Source organism: Mus caroli, unplaced genomic scaffold (assembly GCF_978045245.1).
Source record: "Mus caroli unplaced genomic scaffold, Mus_caroli_1 scaffold_6, whole genome shotgun sequence".
In the NCBI taxonomy this organism is placed as follows: Eukaryota; Metazoa; Chordata; class Mammalia; order Rodentia; family Muridae; genus Mus; species Mus caroli.
Genome location: NW_028227261.1, coordinates 25,118,006 through 25,132,508, shown reverse-complemented (window position 1 = coordinate 25,132,508; position 14,503 = coordinate 25,118,006). Strand labels below are relative to the sequence as shown.

Sequence of the window (14,503 nt, the reverse complement as noted above, 5' to 3'; positions counted from 1 at the left end):
TAAATGTGTGAAAACACATAAATGAATAAATAAATATAATTTTTAGAAAAAGCGATGGCGCTAACAGGATGGCTCAGTGGGTAAAATTACTTGTCTGTCACAGAAGCCATGCGATCTGAGTTCAGTCTCCAGTGGAAAGGAAGTGCCAACTCCCTCCCACAAGTCATCCTCTTTTCTCCATGCTTACACCATGGCACACACGTGCAAACACACACAAATGAGCCTGTGGGGTCCATTCTTTTTCAAACCAGCACACATACACATGCAATAGTACTAAAAAAAAATTTAAAAAACAAAACAAGTTATGGGCACATTGCAACTATGGTATCAGGTGTGATTTTTTTTTAAAAAAGATTTATTTATTTATTTATTTATTTATTTATTTATTTATTTATTTATTTATGTATATGAGTACACTGTCCCTGTCTTTAGACACATCAGAAGAGGTCATTAGATCCCATTACAGATGGTTGTGAGCCACCATGTGGTTGCTGGGAATTAACTCAGGACCTCTGGAAGAGCAGTCAGTGCTCTTAACCGCCAAGCCATCTCTCTAGCCCAGGTGTCATTTCGTTTAGATAATCTGTTAACAGAGCAAGATATATGTGTGTTTCTATTCCTGCACAAACATTATGACCAAGAAGCAAGTTGGGGAGGAAAGGGTTTATTTGGCTTACACTTCCATACTGCTGTTCATCACCAAGGAAGTCAGGACTGGAACTCAAGCAGATCAGGAAGCAGGAGCTGATGCAGAGGCCATGGAGGGATGTTCTTTACTGGCTTGCTTCCCCTGGCTTGCTCAGCCTGCTCTCTTATAGAACCAAGACTACCAGCCCAGAGATGGTCCCACCCACAGGGGGAACTCCCCCCTTGACCACTAATTGAGAAAATGCTTTGCAGCTGGATCTTGTGGAGGCATTTCCTCAACTGAAGGTCCTTTCTCTGTGATAACTCCAGCTGTGTCAAGTTGACACAAAACTAGCCAGTACATGCCCTCTAACCTGTGTTAAGTACACGTATATATTTTAGGTTGAATACATGAATCTCTACTGGTTTCTCTATCTCTAATCCATTATCACATAGCTCTGTTCAGACTCTATCCACTGCTGATGTAAATCTCTACTCCAACATTTATTGTACATGTTTGTGTATGAAACATGTATGAGCACGTGCCCCAGCATGCATTTGGCAGTTGAAGGACAACTTTGGGTGTGAGTTCTCTCCTACTATGTGGGTTCTGGGTTGAAGTCAGGTCCTCCGGTTTGGTATCAGGTAACTTTATCCACTGGATCACCTCACCAACCCTTGTTTAGGAGAAATTATTTTGATTTATTACTAAGCTTCTTGAGTGCAGGGATCTTTTTTCCCTCTTATATTTTTAAGTCCATCGATATAAGCCACGCCCATGTACTAGTACTTGCACTTAGTACACAGTATGTGTTTGACAAATGAATGAATGAGCACGGGACCCACCCTGGCAGCCTAGACATGCAGTTTCTGCTAGGTCCCAAAGGCTAGGACTTGGTTGTGTTTTTGTTAAGTATTTTGGTTACATACTGAGAATATGTAGTTCTCTTAAGAGTAGGTAACCTGAAGCCCTTTAATCCCAACACTTGGGAGACAGAGGCAGGTGAATTTCTGAGTTCGAGGCCAGCCTGGTCTACAAAGTGAGTTCCAGGACAGCCAGGGCTACAGAGAAACCCTGTCTCGGAAAAACCAAAAAAAGAAAAAAAAAAGAAAGAAAGAAAAAAAAGAGTAGGTAGCCTGACTGTCAGCCTCTAAGAGACAAAAAGCCTTTGTTTCTCATGCCGAGTGTGTGCAAGACTGAATCTCACAAATAGTTATTAAGCCTCATCTTTCTTGTTTGGTTGGATGGCTATGGTTTTTCAAGACAGGGTTTCTCTATGTAGCCCTGGCTATCTTGCTCAGTAGACCAGACTGACCCCAGACTCAGATCAGTCTATCTCTTGAGTGCTGGGATTAGAAGTGTGCCATCACTTGCCTGGCTAAGCCTCATCTTTTATATGTCAGGCACTTGGCTAGATGCTGAACATAATAAAATAGCAAGGTATGCCCTTGTAGAGCTTAGAGTCTGGTGGAAAGGGTAGAAAACACAAACTGTGAGGGAGTAAGATTTCTCTAAGTCCTCTGAAGAAAGGGTACATTATCACGAAGAACATTGTTGCTTTTATTACACCTGCACTTTAATATATGTCTGTAGGATGATTAGCAATTCTTCATTTCTAACTTCTTTTTTTTTTTTTTTTTTTTGGTTTTTCGAGACAGGGTTTCTCTGTGTAGCCTTGACTGTCCTGGAACTCACTTTGTAGACCAGGTTGGCCTTGAACTCAGAAATCAGCCTGCCTCTGTCTCCCGAGTGCTCGGATTAAAGGCGTGAGCCACCATGCCGGTCCTTTTCTAACTTCTTAATCATAGTTCTTTGCAGGGTAAAGCATATAGAGGTTATTACATTTTGGTGGAAGTTATACGAACCTAAAATATACCACTTATTTTTTAGATTTAGAGTTATTAAATTTCTTTTATTGTTGTTTTTTGTTGGTTTGGGGAGTCTAGATCTCATGAAGCCCACACTGGCCTTGAATTCACTACGAATATGAAGCTGGCCTTGAACTAATCCTCCTTTTCCACGGTCTCAGAGTACCAAGCTTGGCTGAGTTTTACATTCCTGAAACTACGTTGCCAGAGTACATCTCTCCCATGTGTGTAGTGACCAGGTATAATTGAGTCTGCAGGTGTCTAGTGTTAATAATTAAGAGAATGCTGAGCAGGAGGAGAAAAGAAACTCAAGCCACAACCAAGGAAAGGGAAGTTGGTCTGGAAATGAGAAAGCTAGCTCTCTCCCGTTGGATGTCATTTTGTTCGGTCTGCTCTGTTTCAGGCCTGCCTAGATAAACACATTGCTTATATTCTGGAGCTACCAGAAAGTCTTTTCCCACAAGATGATTAAAATTGCTTGGGAGTTGTCTACTCTGTGTGCTGTTGTTGTTTGATGCTTCCTCTTAGCAAAGTGAATGGATTAAGCTATAGCAGTGACTGTTGATGGGAAGCAAATGCGATTCATTTACTTGTGTTTAGGAAAGAAGCCAGTAAGAGCCCTGTCAGCCCTCGGGACTGAGGAAGGGACACTAGAGGAGGAGGTAGGAGATCCAGTTGATGTTTGACCACGGGGATTATCAACTGGACTGAACCCTCTTCTCTGGCCCAAGCTCTTCAGTGGGCTGAGCTTGCCGCAGGAGCAGGGACTGTGCTTGTCTAGACGTGGTTTTCAGCACAGTGCCCTCCAGAACCTGGTTCTGGTCTGCCCTGCGTACTTCCTACTTCATTTTCCCCGAATTCTGTTCTTAGTGGAGGTTTTCTCCCCTGGAGAACTTTGTGCTGTTCAGTTTGGTCCTTCTGGTGGGTGGCTGCAGCAGGAACCATGTTTCTATGCTTGTCGTAAGTGAGAGAGAAGAGTTCAGAACTGGTGCCTGGCAGTACTGACTACGACCCTGTCTACCTGAGCAAAGCCCTGTGGTATTTGCTCATCACTGAAGTTTGGGCTTACAACCTGATAGATTCTGTTTTACAAAAGGATGTAAAATTTAAAGACATTCTAAGTAGTTATTTGATAGAATACACTTTTACCCGACCAGATGAGATTTATATTCTTCTGAGTCTTTGAGGGTTTATTGATAAAGTTTCTAAATAACAAATCATAGTGGTGTTAAAATTTTTTATTACATTTGTGTGTGTGTACAAACACCCCAATACACGTGTGAAGGTCAGAGGACAGCTGGTGCGAAGTCAGAGCTCTCCTTTCACCATGTGGACCCCAGGCCTCTCTGCCTCAGGTTCTCAGGTTAGCACCAGGCAGCATTGCCTGCTAAGCCGTCCTGCTGGTCCTCACAGTGCTTTCTGATCCACATTAATAACCCGTTATTTGAATATAGCTGCTCTAAGCATTTTAGAATTCGGGGAATTAGCTTTATTTCTCAATGTAAGTATGTCCTTCAGGAGAGACATAATTCGGGGCAAATGGCCATAAACAACGCTATAACATAGGACTCTCCAGAGCTCTACTGACTGTCAGGTCACTTGCAGGGAAAGACTAGGATGATTTGACTTAGTGCTGACTTTACTGGTGTGGTATGTCAGTGTGAACTGTGATATCCTTCTAGGACTTTCCATAGACTCAAATTAAAACAAATCCTGCAGTGTTTTGTTTGTAATCAAGCCCCACTGTGGTATTGCATGCAAAACAAGTGTTTGCTTTTTAAAAAACTTGTTCATGGATTTTATGTATAAGGTGTTTTGTTTCTTCTATGTCTGTATATCATATGTATGCCTGGTACCACAGAGGCCAGAAGGAGGGCCTGGAGTTACATGCAATTTTGAGTCATCATATGAGTCTAGAACTTGAACCCAGGTTTTCTGGAAGAGCAGTCAGTACTCTTAACAACTGAGCCATCTCTCCAGCTTCAAGCATTTGCCTCTTTACCCAGGATTCTTTTTTTTTTAAAGATTTATTTATTTATTATATGTAAGTACACTGTAGCTGTCTTCAGACACTCCAGAAGAGGGCGCCAGATCTCGTTACGGATGGTTGTGAGCCACCATGTGGTTGCTGGGATTTGAACTCTGGACCTTTGGAAGAGCAGTCGGGTGCCCTCACCCACTGAGCCATCTCACCAGCCCCTACCCAGGATTCTTGTCTCCTTGCCGATATGTTCAGTTAAAACGGGTTATTTTCCATATCTTTAAGCCGTTTGCATCTAATTACATTTAACATCTCTTAATCCTCTCAATCCTGTAGCTTCAAGCACAAATGCCAGCCTGATACCCACTTCATCTGCAATTGCCAATATTCCAGCAGCAGCCGTGGCCAGCATCTCAAACCAGGTACTGTGCCCTTTCTTCATCTTCCTTGAGATGATTGACCCAACCTTCACTTCCTCTCTTCTTCCCATGCTCAGCTTGCCCATCTAGGGGGCGACTAGGAATAGTGTAGACTCTTGAGCCCTGCTGCTGGATGCCCTCAGAACTCTGGCTGCTCTCCTGTTTCTCCTGTCCTTGCTAATCCTCCCAGGAGTATGGTTCTGTCTGAGGCATTAGCTATTATTAACCCCAGCCTCCCCCAATGCTCTCACTAGAGTGTGCACTCCAAAAACGGCCAGGATTTATTTTTCTATTTTTGATCAGTTTTATATTCCCAGAGCCTAGCACCTCCCTGGCGCTCACTCAGAAGGAACTCAGAACTATTGGGGCAAGAGTAAATGCTGCCTCCACCCTCCTCCTTACTATTGTTTGTAGTTTGCTTTGTTTTTCTTTCCATGTTTTTTGAAAGAGGATTTCTTTGTGTAGTCCTGGCAGTCCTGGAACTTGCTTTGTAGACCAGGCTGACTTGGAACTCAGAGAAGTTTTCATGCCTCTGTCTCCCAATTTCTAGGGTTAAAGGTGTACACCACTATCACCATGCCCGCTGTGATTTGTTTTGATCGCTGTTATGTGTGTGCTTAAATGATCACTATCATGTCTTCAGTGTTTGTTTTGTTTTTAACATGCGCAGACTTTCTCTACAGCAACTTCTTTTACTGCTATTGTCTCCATGGACTGTGATTTTTCGGCTACAGTTAACATCCTCCTTGCTTTCTGTGCCTCGCTGTCTCACTGGTGCTGTGTTTATTCTTTAAGTCCACGCATACCTTCGGGCTCCTAGGGGGCTCTTCTGTTTTGGGTGGGAGGGTTGGTTTTTTGAGGCAGGGCCTCACTCTGTACTCCTGGCTGTCCTGGGATATGCCACAGACCAGGCTGCTATCAACTTGCATTCATCCTCCTGCTGACTCCTGAGCTGAGTTCATGTGCGTTCACAGTGACCCAGTGTTTTTCTTATGTTCCCAGATGTACACCATGCAGCCCCGTATAGACTCTCTCCTTTCACAGCCCTTGTTTTGATCTTCGAAGGATAGTGTCTTTAGTTTTTCACATTATAACTTACTCCTGAAGCAGGTTTAACCAAGTTCATATTGTCCACTTAGATGATGCGTCTATACTCAGGTTTCTGCACTTTAAAAATCATTGATTATAACTTACTCCTGAAGCAGGTTTAACCAAATTCATATTGTCCACTTAGATGATGCGTCTATACTCAGGTTTCTGCAATTTGAAAATCATTGATTACTTGGGACTGTTAGGTAGGTGGAAAGTAAGAAAATGTTTTATGAAAATAATTTTGATCTCTTGTAATAGTCTTGTTTTCCTCCCTTTGGCCCACAGGATTATCCCACCTATACTATTCTTGGACAGAATCAGTACCAGGCCTGCTACCCCAGTTCCAGCTTTGGAGTCACAGGTCAGACTAACAGTGATGCTGAGAACACAGCATTAGCAGCTACAACATACCAAACGGAGAAGCCTAGTGGTATGGTGCCTGCCCCAGCCACACAGAGGCTTCCCTCCGGTAAGTACAGAGAACCAGACTTCATCCAGCAGTGTTTCCAGTGATGGTAAAGGATTTTGTTCTGGGATGAGTTAGTTTCACCATGCTGTTGGTTTTCCTTTCTAAGTTTAAACTGTGCAAACAGGACTGTGATGAGAAACTGTGTGGTGAATATTTGTAGATGCTTAGAACAGAAAAGTGCCACAGTGAGATATGTTTCTAGTGCACACTCTGCTGTCCCATGTCTTCAGACCTAGAGCTTATTTGTTGAAGGATGCAGGGCTCCAGTTTTAATATAGGTGTGTCTTTAAACCCCACTAGGAACTCAGAGCAGGTGCTCTTTCTGTGTCTTAAACTTCTTTAAGGTTCTAAGTACAGCTACAGTCTTTTCCCAGCAATCCTAACATTTGACTCGGGAGACCAGAGACTGCTTGTGAGTGGTCCTGGGAGGCCTGGCCCTGCCTGCACTGTCACCAGCAGCCCAAGGAGTTCCCTTCTGCTTAAGGAAGCCCAGTCCTTGATTATACCACAGAGTTTCAGGATGAGCCAGAGAGAAGCAAAGTTAGTGAGTTAATATCAGGGAGAGTCCATGCTTTACAAGTGTGGGAGTTAGAACTCTTGGTCAAGATGATGCAGCCCTCAGCAGCTGGGCTTCTCCAGAGGAATTACACTTAGGTAGCTTTACAGTGGCTGCAGGTAGGATTTTGTGTCTAAGTTACATTGTTCAGAAGTACGTAATTTACAACAAAGTTTAAAGAATAAACAGCTTAAATTTTAAGTAAAGTTTAAATACTAAGTAAAAATTCTGAATGTGGTAGTGAACACCTTTGACACTTGGGAGGCTGATGCAGGTGGATATCTGTGAATTCTTGGCCAGCCTGGGCTATGTCCCAAAAAAAGTTGGATTAGAGACTAGTTCTTCAGTTTTGGACTAGAGAGATGACTATGCAGTTAAGAGCACAGTCTGGGTGGGCGTTGGTGGCGCACGCCTTTAATCCCAGTGCTCGGGAGGCAGAGGCAGGCAGATTTCTGAGTTCGAGGCCAGCCTGGTCTACAGAGTGAGTTCCAGGATAGCCAGGGCTACACAGAGAAACCCTTTCTCGAAAAACCAAAACCAAAAAAGAAAAAAAACACAGAGTATTCTTCTAGAGGACCTGGATTCAATTGCAGGCATCCACAGGGAAGTTCACAACTGTCTGGAACTCCACTAGTTCCAGGAGACCTGATATCCTCCTCTAACCTCCTGTGTCACTGCATGCATGTGCACAGACATACATGCAGGCAAAACACTCATCGTGTAAAATAACAATAATAATAGTTTTTAAAAAGACTATCAATCTGATTTGTTTCTCTTTTGCATATTTTTTAGATTTTCTTATTTTATATCTGCATGTGTTTTGTGTATATGTATGTATGTATACCACTGTTTGTCTGCTGCCCTCAGAGATCAGTAGAGGGCTTTGTACCCTGAAACTGGAGTTAGAGGTGGCTCCACTTAAACCCATGTCTGTCTCTTCAAAAGCAGCAAGTGCTCTTATCCACAGAGCCATCTCTCAGGCAGGAACATTGCTTCGTAAATAAAATTATGAGATGCTTTTCATAAGGTACATTTAGGGATGAGAGAGGGGTGCTAGTATAATTAAACTGGAGGTCACAAACATTCTGGCCATAAGTAGGCATAATTTGTTGTTTAGACTGTCCTCTGGATGTCTTTAGGAAGGCACATGTTGTCTGTAGGCAGAAGATGACTCAGTAGGCGGATACTGTCTATGTAGGCCATTCCGGTTACTTCGGGATCCTGGTCAGATTGTGGTGTAAGGGGCTCCTTTCCCTTCCAGGTTCCTTTATTCTTAAAATAACGACTCTGTCTTTTTTATTGCTCCTCTTGTAGACCCCTATCTCTGTTGTGGTTCTCATAGCCTGAGACTGTTGACAGTGTATATCTTGCTTTTCCTTTGAACAGACTCCTCTGCAAGCCCACCTTTGTCCCAGACTACACCAAATAAAGATGCTGATGATCAGGCGAGGAAAAACATGACTGTCAAGAACCGGGGCAAGAGGAAAGCTGATGCCAGCTCTTCCCAGGACAGTGAATTAGAAGTACGTGAAGAAACTTACTTGCATCATCTACTCTATTTTCCTCACCTCTGTCTGGAATTTTCAGAGATAATGTTATTGTATGTTGTGTCTGCTTGAATTCCTGTGGGGGCATTTAATTGGCCAAGAGGAAAAGAATCCAGGTACAAGAAAATCCCTCCTTAGCTTATATATCCCTTCCAACCAGTTCACCTTTGTGGATTCAGGAAACTTTAGCAGAAGGAACAAATTGTTCTCCACATTCAGAGAACAGATAGAATGCCCTGCACCGCAGGAGAGAGCAGGGCGCTGTGAATGACGTCATAGTGTTTCCATTTAGAAATGGAAAGTGGGGGGACAGTGTGAGTGCATCTGTAGGACACAGGTGGCTGACTGCCTGACGAGTGTGCCAGCACACCACAGTGTGGCCACAGCCTGCAGTCAAGAATAGAAAAACATACAGAATTCTAATGATAGAATTTTATATCACCTTGTTTTTGTGACCTTAATTTTTCTTTGATGATACTTAATAAAGAAAAGAGATATAATTAATAATGCTCTTAGACACAGATAGTTGAAGCTGTACATAGAATCTGTCTTCTTCCTTTCTGGGGAGCAAATGTACCAAGAAATAATGAAACTAAAGTTTTAATATCATTCTTAGGAAAACTGACAATTCTCATTTTTAGCAATTGTACCACAGTGCACATGACATAAAACTACTATTTTTGCTGGACATACTACACACCTGTAATCCTGTGACTTCAGATTGCAGGAAGATCAGGAGTCCAAGGGTTATTCTTGGCTTCATAGTTGCCTGAGACTCCACCTAAAAACCTTTTTAAAAAGGACTGTACTGTTTTGTTAAGATTTGAAAATGTTTATGAGTATGGGTGGGTATTTTTTAATGTGTGGGTGTTTTATTTGCATGTATGTCTGTGTACCATGTGCATACCTGGTGTCCAGAGGTCAGAAGAGGGTGTTCAATCCCCTGAGACTGGAGTTACAGACCTGTGAGCCTAATTAATGTTGCTGGGTTCTGGGAGTCCAACCTCTGGTGAGCAGAGAGTGCTTTTAAGTGCTCAGCCATATCTCTAGCCCCAACTTTACCATTTTAAGAGCATAATTCAGTGTTGTTAGATCTATTAGCACTATATATTTCTGGAACATTTTTGTAGTTTTGTGTTTGGTTTTCTTTGTTTAAGACAGTCTCACTCTTGCCTTGGACTCCTGGGCAATCGTGCCTCACACTCCTAAGTGCTGAGATGACAGGTGTGAGCCACTCTGCCCTGTGTTCAGAACCTTTTCTTGATCCTAAACAGACTGTCTCCCTATTAAACAGTAAATCCCTGTACTCTTGCTAGCTCATGGCAACTAGGCCTCTGCTTTCTGCTACTGTGACCTTGCCTGGTCTGGCTATATCTAATGTGTACTCTTACCAGGCTTATTTCAGTCAGTATGGTGCTCTTGAGGTTTATCTGTGTTACAGCACTGATCCGAATTTCATTTCTTTCAATGGCTGAATGGTACTTCACTATATATGTACATGTGTACTGCATCTTGCTCAATTTGTGTATGTTGAAGAACGCTTTCACTTCTAGGCCATTGTAAAGAATGGGATTGCTGGATCTGAGCGTGGGGTCCGCTTTATAAGGAGCCACCAGACTTCTACACTTTACACTCTTACATTGCCACCTCTGACCACATTCTTTCTCCTCTCCCCTTTTTAAATTGTATTTTAAGTGGTGGTGGTGGTGGTGGTGGTGAGAAAGGTGCTCTGTATACCCCTGGCTGCTGGAACTTGCTCTGTAAATAAGGCAGGGCTGGAACTCACAGAGCTATACTTGGCCCCACCCCTTTTAAAAATGAAAGCGACCCTATTGTGTGTAAAGTGACATCTCACTGTAGTTGTTGACTGCATTTCTTAATGACTAATGACAGTGAACCTCTTTCCATGACCCTGAGTCCTAAGTTGAATCACCTGACTCCTCCAACTTTGTTCTCTCTTGAGGTTGTTTTGGTATTTGGAAATCTCTTCAGATTCCCTATGAATTTTTTGAACAGTTTCTTATTCTTCTTTAATTAATGTGTTTCTTTATTTAATGTGTTTCTTTAAAATTGGTAGTAATTAAGTCCAGTGTTAGGTAAAACACTGGTTTTGTTGTTGTTGTTGTTGTTGTTGTTGTTTTGGGGGGGGGGTTCAAGACAGGGTTTCTCTGTGTAGCCCTGGCTGTCCTGGAACTCACTTTGTAGACCAGGCCGACCTCAAACTCAGAAATCCGCCTGCCTCTGCCTCCCGAGTGCTGGGATTAAAGGCGTACGCCACCACGCCCTGCTGTAAAATACTGTTTTAACACAAGTTTAACAAGCACTATGGCACGACAGGAGAGGCGGTTAGGGGTACTTGTTGCTCTTGCAGAGAACCAAGTTTTGGTTTTCAGCACCCACCTGATGGCTCACAACTGTCCATCACTCTAGTCCTAGAAGATCCAACCCCATCTTCTGATTTCAGAGGTGATTTCACCAAGCATGCACATGGTGCGCAGACATACACATGTGGGCAAAACAGCCACACACTTAAGATAAAAATAAAAGAGTGTAAAGAAAAACGTGTTAGATGACACTGTGGGGATTTGGATGTGATTCAGAGTGGCCTGGCCATTTTAGCAACATTGGTTTTCAATCTGTGGCTATTACATCTGTTTTTCCATCTTCAGCAGTATGTTAGGGTTTTCACTATATTGTTGCAAATCTTTTGTTTCATTGGTTAAATTTACTCCTGAGTGTTACTTTGTTAAAGATTCATTTATTTATGTATATGGTATTTTGTCTGCATGTGTCTGCACATCAGAAGAAGCTATGAGACCCCTTGAGACCACAGATGGCTGTAAGCTGTAAGTCGCTATGTAGGTGAAGGGAATTCAACTCAGACCTTTGGAAAATCCACTAGTGCTCTTACAGCTGAGTCATCTCTCCAGCCTCCTGAGCGTCAACTTTTGATGGGATTGATTCTTATATTTTTTGTTTTCAGATCACTCATTACATTAAAATACCAGATTTTTTTTTTTTTAGTAATGTATTGAACACATTATCTTCTACTCCTGACACACACACACACAGTGCATTTTCTTTATCTGTTGAGGTTAGTATGTTTTCCCTCTCTTAAAATTAATTCTTAAGTATTATATAATATTATATAATCCCTGATTAATTTTGTCTATGGAGAGAACCATTCTTTTTTTTCTTTTCTTTTCTTTTCTTTTTTTTTTTTTTTTTTTTTTTTTTTTTGATAGGGTTTCTCTGTGTAGCCCTGGCTGTCCTGGAACTCACTCTGTAGACCAGGCTTGCCTCGAACTCAGAAATCTGCCTGCCTCTGCCTCCCGAGTGCTGGGATTAAAGGCTTGCACCACCATGCCCGGCTTAATTCTTAAATTCCAAGCACTGCTTAAACTCAGTTCTGATATGCAGTTATTTTTCTGTGTTGGGGACTTTGGCCTGGTTGAGATTTGTGCGCTGTTTTTCATGAGGGCTGTCGTCTTCCGTGCCGCCCTAGTCTTGTCTGCTCGATGGTATGCTCTTAGAGATGCTGGCTTCACTGCATGAGTTAGACAGTGGCTGCTCTAATTCACCAGTGACATAGCTGGCTCTCAGGCTTTTCTCTCAGGGACGTGTTAAATTACTGGATCCGTCTCCTTACTGGTGGCACCACATTTTCTGCTTTTTCTCAAGACAATTTAGGCTGTGTTATGTGTTTCTTAAGATTAGACTATTCCACCTGGTTTTCCATTTTGTTGACATACAAGTGTTGATGAGTCCCCGTCAGGGTCCATTTACACCTGTGATGTCGGCAGCTCTGTCCCCACCTGCATTGATGGTCTTACTCATTTGAGTCTCTGTTTTTACTTCGTCCGTCTTGGTAAATGTCAGTTCTGTTGAAATTTTCAAAGAACCCACTGTTGCTTTCCTTGTCTTTTCTCTATTCTGTTCTCTTGGCTCTTTCTACTTTATTCTTTCTCCCCTTTCCCTAGCTGTAGCTTGAGTTTGCCCGCCATGTGTAATAATCCTCAGAGGTATAGTATGGCTATGATTTGAGATTTTTCATCTCTTGAACTGGGGATTTAACCAGAGCCTTAGGCCTGTAGAATGTCGGCTGTCCTGAGGCTTGAGGCTTCTTTTTCCCTCCTCTCTTATGATGGGCTCTTGCTGTGCAGCTGAGGCTGGCCTCGGCAATTAGTGATCCCTGTCTCTGTTTCCCCAGTTTGGGGGTTGCAGGCATATACCTGTGCCAGCTGCCTGCTTGTTTGCTTGCTTGCTTTCTGACTTTCTTCCTTTTTTTTTCTTTTTTCCCTGTTTTTTGTTGAGACAGGGATTTACTGGAGAGCCCTGTCTGGCCTGGAATTCTCTAAATTTACATGGCTTCAAACTCACGGAGACCCCCCTGCCTCTGCTTCTCAACTGCTAGAATAAAGTCATGCCCCCATGCCATTCCTTCTTTAATGTTTTAATGTTTAATGTTTTTAATTTTGATTCTCTAAAATTTTGTTATTGCATTTTCACATATTTGTAATTTTTTTTTTTTTAGTTTAGTTTTTCTTGGTTTTGGTTTTGGTGTTTTGAGTTCTCATTGCACTGTGACTGACAGATGACTCATTTTTTTGTCTTCCCCCTCAGCGGGTATTTCTCTGGGACTTGGACGAAACCATCATCATCTTTCATTCCCTTCTTACTGGATCCTATGCTCAGAAGTATGGAAAGGTAACTGCAGTCTTCCGTTGTAACTGTCCCTCCCCTGAAAGTCCATTTTCTCTGCTGCCTCTCTTGCCCTATTGACTCTTTGCATGTATATAGTTGACAGTATTAGGGATTAGAGCTCAAGAGATGGCATATAATTAAGAACACTTACAGCTCTTACAAAGGACTTTGGTTTGGTTCCCAGTGCCCACATGGCAGCTTATAACCATCTACAACTCCAATTCCAGCAGATCCAACACTCTTTTGTGGCCTCTCCTTACATTGTATGCATCTGATACCAGGACAAAACATGCAAGCAAAATACCCATATACATAAAACATTTGAAACAAAACCAAAAAAGGTATTGGGATCAAACCCAGGACCTCACACGTTAGGCAAGCGCTATACCACTGAGCTATGTTCCTAGTCCTGTTGGCCTGGAACTTCTCATGTATAAAACTTGACTATGTGGCTTATGTCTGGCAGGCTACATACCTAGGTAGCTTTGATGGTAACACTAAACAGCTGATGTAGAAGCAGTACTGACTCTGAAGTTATCCCAGAATTCGTTTGCAGGTTGATAACAGGTAAAAGCGCTTGCTGCCAAGCCTAATGACCTGAGTTCAGTCCTCAGTGCCCACAGTGGATGTGATGAGCTGACTCCTCACAAGTTGTCCTCTGATAGGATGTACACACACACACCCCAAATAAGTGTACTTTTTAATGTACTTCATAAGCATTAAAGTGTAGAAAGAAGACTCAAAATTGAATGAAATCTCAGGATTATATATTCTAAAAACTGACTTGTTAAGTCTTAAATTACTAAAGATATTTCTAAGAATTTCATTTAGCCAAAAATGAGTTAGAGAGAAGTAAATTAATCTTATAGATAATATTTCTAAAATAGGTCATCACATGACTTCTGTTATGTTGTATTTTGTTTTGAGATGAGATCTTACTCTGTAGCACAGGCTGGCCTCTAAATCTCAGTCATCCTCCTGCCTCTAAGCTTCCCAAATGCTGGGTTTACAGGTGTGAGCCACTGCCCCAGATCTAAAATAGATGTGCTTTTTAAATGCCCAATTGTGCCAGACAGAATTCAGTGCGTTTACTCTCCAGTGTGAGCGCACTCTTACAGACGAATGAGTGTGATTAGTACTGTGTGTTTCTTTGTCTTGACACAGGATCTCCATGTTCTTGACCTCCTGCCTCAGCCTCCTGACTGCAGAGCTGTGCTTTGCCACAGATAATCTCCAGAA

The 14,503-nt window shown here is 42.3% G+C and overlaps 1 protein-coding gene across 3 annotated transcripts in view; it reads left to right on the top strand.

Moving 5' to 3' along the window:
• Window positions 1-14,503, top strand: part of Eya3 (EYA transcriptional coactivator and phosphatase 3) — a 76,864-nt gene that overhangs the window by 45,858 nt on the left and 16,503 nt on the right. For all 3 annotated transcript variants that reach the window (XM_085838880.1, XM_029476027.2, XM_085838879.1), the window contains 4 exons: window positions 4,814-4,899; window positions 6,274-6,457; window positions 8,400-8,536; window positions 13,184-13,267. In XM_085838880.1, coding sequence (XP_085695006.1) covers window positions 4,814-4,899; window positions 6,274-6,457; window positions 8,400-8,536; window positions 13,184-13,267 — 491 coding nt within the window. The remainder of the gene's footprint in view (window positions 1-4,813; window positions 4,900-6,273; window positions 6,458-8,399; window positions 8,537-13,183; window positions 13,268-14,503) is intronic.